Consider the following 2,798-nt stretch of genomic DNA (forward strand, 5'->3'; position numbering starts at 1 on the left):
AAATGTTTGGTCATGTCTGTAGGACAAAGATGCAGCCAGTTCATGTCAATAGTAACCAGTTTTATTCCAGGAGTAATGCAGATTAGCAGCTCAGATCGACGACACTCAGTGAAGGAGTGAGTAATGTAGTAAGCAGAGGGTTTACATACGTCTGTATTTCTTTCTGAAAACATCGGGCCAATTCGGACCAGTGAAAGGGGGCTGAAGGAGAATCTGTGTATTTGTTGATGTCAGGGTCATGAATTGCTGTGTGAAGCAGGCAGGATAGGATCCCACTGCAGACTCACAGACAGGACTTTATTTTAGAAGACACAGCTGTGAAATATAAAACTAAGTAAACTGGGACGACGCCTGAACTAATCAGGCAGGCAGAACACACAGCAGGGAAATGAAGGAGATCGCGACAACGGACAGAGTGAAACGAAGGGCTGAACTATACAAGGATAACGAGGGAACGAGAAACGGGGGGAAACACAGCTGGGGCCAATCAGACGCATGAGACGAGGCACCTTCAAAGTAAGACAGGAAGTGACATGTACAGTGAGAACCAGACAACGACTTGACAACAGGACATGGAACATGCAGATATGCACGCGGACAACTAAAGGGCCAGATGTGACCCCGAGGTCGTCTACCACCCAGTCACACTGTCTAATTTGCAACAAGAGTTAACAACATGCTTCAGTTTGACCTCCGACTAAAATGATCTCAATAAATGTTTTTTTATAGGCAGATTCATCATGTAAACACCCACATTTCTGGACTGATTTGGCTTTGATGAAAACTATTTTGATCATAACTAATAGATTCCCAGAACTACAAGTTGTCAAGTTGTCATAAAGCTTAACCAAACTGCTCTAAATCAAAAACAAATACAGTGAGTAAAGCAGAAAACTGTTGAACTCTTGCCCAAATTATCAACTAACCAGCTGCTTTTGGTAAGAGACTGTGAGCGATGAGTGAGAATGAAAGCAACGGACAGAGAACAGACATGGACAACATGCTTCACAGAGCTTAGAGCAACACCTGCTGCACTATTTATAACAGACATGTTTCTGTGCTGACCTATAAATGTGCAGGCCTGTGGTGGTGAGTAACTCAGTGGTTTGTAGAGACAAAAGCGCCTGAAAGAAAACATTCACAGGTACCAGGAATGATGTACAACGACCTCATTTTAAAATGCAGTGTTACAGTGTAACCATATTAGAGGATGCTTCACAGTTGGAGGAGCATACAGCCTAGCTGATCCATATTTAAAACATTCTTCTGATAGACTTGTACAATGATTGTGATGCCACAGAAATGTCATTTATGGCAAGCTTAAATGATTCGCCCACACCCATGCATGTGTCTTACCCCAGGCTGTAGAAACGATGGGCTCAGCTTCAGCCTGAAAACTGAAAGGAACATGAAGGTGCCTTAAACCTGAAAACATCCTGTTTAAGTATACCAAACCTACCTGACCGTAACCCATAGATGTCTATGGGAAAGCTGCCCTGAACCTTGACCTTGTAAACTCTTTTCTGATGAGTTTATGGGCTTAGTCGCTCACTGAGGGTTGAGGGGTGTAGCTCAGGTGGTAGAGCAGGTCACTTACTAACTAGGTTGATGGTTGGATGGTGCTCCAGTCTGCATGCCAAATCCTTGGGAAAAAATACTAACTCCATGTTACTCTCTGATGCATCCACTGAATGTTAGATTGGAAACAGCGTAGAAAAAAGTGCTTATGCGAATGATCGAGTCTACAGGTTGTGTAAAGTGCTGTATAAGAACCAGTCCACTCAAAGGAGACACTCTCTCCTGCACCATGCCTGTTTGTGATAATGCAACTATGCCTCAGTCCACTGAGCATCAGTCTGGCAGTTTTACAATGCCCATGTTATAGCTGCTCATTGCCGATGCTGTAGAATCGCCTTCTGAACAAATGTTCTTTCACCTTTGGGAACAGATGAAGTCTGGACTGTAGGGTGGATGATGAAGTTTCAACCAAAGTTTTGCAACAGAGCGACAGTTTATCTTTCTATCCCCATTTCGGTCGATGCGGGAGTCCTTACTTTTGATTGCGCTTGTATGTTTCAGTTTCTTGTCCATTTAGGTTCCCCTTTTGTCTTTGTCCTCTGTGTGTTTGGCATGTGTGTGTGTCCTTGTGTGTTTTACACAAGGTCTGACCAAATCGTAGATGCCATCATCATTTCCACACAGATTGCAATGAAACAGGCAAAACATGTCAGTGTTTCTGCTCACAGCAGAGTCAGTGTCTATTGTAAAAAATAGATTTCACATACAGCCTGGGACTTGTTACCAACATGAAGCTGGAGAAGAAAATCTACGGCCTGGCTGAAGTGAAAGTCAAACTTTCATTCAGAAACTGGTTAACTTGTTTATCTGTGTGTAAGACAGTGTTGCACAGTCTGTGTTGAAAAAGGATTTTAGTTGTTGCTGTAATATACTCATTGTATGCTGCCAGACACAGTAAAATACAGTAAAATACAGTAAAATACAATATACGCTCTGCTGTTATTCAGGCAACCGGACAAACTGAGAGTGGTGTGGATCAGAAGGAGCAGACGTCACAGCACAAAGGTAATAAAAGGAGAAACAAACGAGCGTCTTTACAAAGCAATGAAAGGAGCTAGTTGTGCCAGCGCTACTTAAGAACAAAATTTGACTTGTCATAATATAAAACCAGTGTTTCTATGTGAGCATCTGACAGATGGTGTAGTTTTTACACTGGGATTAGTCATTACTAAATATTTTGACCTAATACATGAAGGCTGCACATCCAATTTGCATAGCAA

At 42.4% G+C, this 2,798-nt stretch overlaps 1 protein-coding gene across 9 annotated transcripts in view; it reads left to right on the forward strand.

Moving 5' to 3' along the window:
• ehbp1l1a (EH domain binding protein 1-like 1a) overlaps positions 1–2,798 on the forward strand; it is a 47,629-nt gene that overhangs the window by 4,946 nt on the left and 39,885 nt on the right. For all 9 annotated transcript variants that reach the window (XR_006052872.1, XM_042213358.1, XM_042213361.1 and 6 more), the window contains exon 2: positions 2,526–2,583. Coding sequence is in view for 8 of the 9 variants with exons in the window: in XM_042213358.1 (XP_042069292.1) it covers positions 2,526–2,583 (58 nt within the window). In the remaining variant the exon portion in view is untranslated. The remainder of the gene's footprint in view (positions 1–2,525; positions 2,584–2,798) is intronic.

This window comes from Haplochromis burtoni, unplaced genomic scaffold (assembly GCF_018398535.1).
Source record: "Haplochromis burtoni strain Fernald_Lab_line unplaced genomic scaffold, NCSU_Asbu1 Contig_438, whole genome shotgun sequence".
Classification (NCBI taxonomy): Eukaryota; Metazoa; Chordata; class Actinopteri; order Cichliformes; family Cichlidae; genus Haplochromis; species Haplochromis burtoni.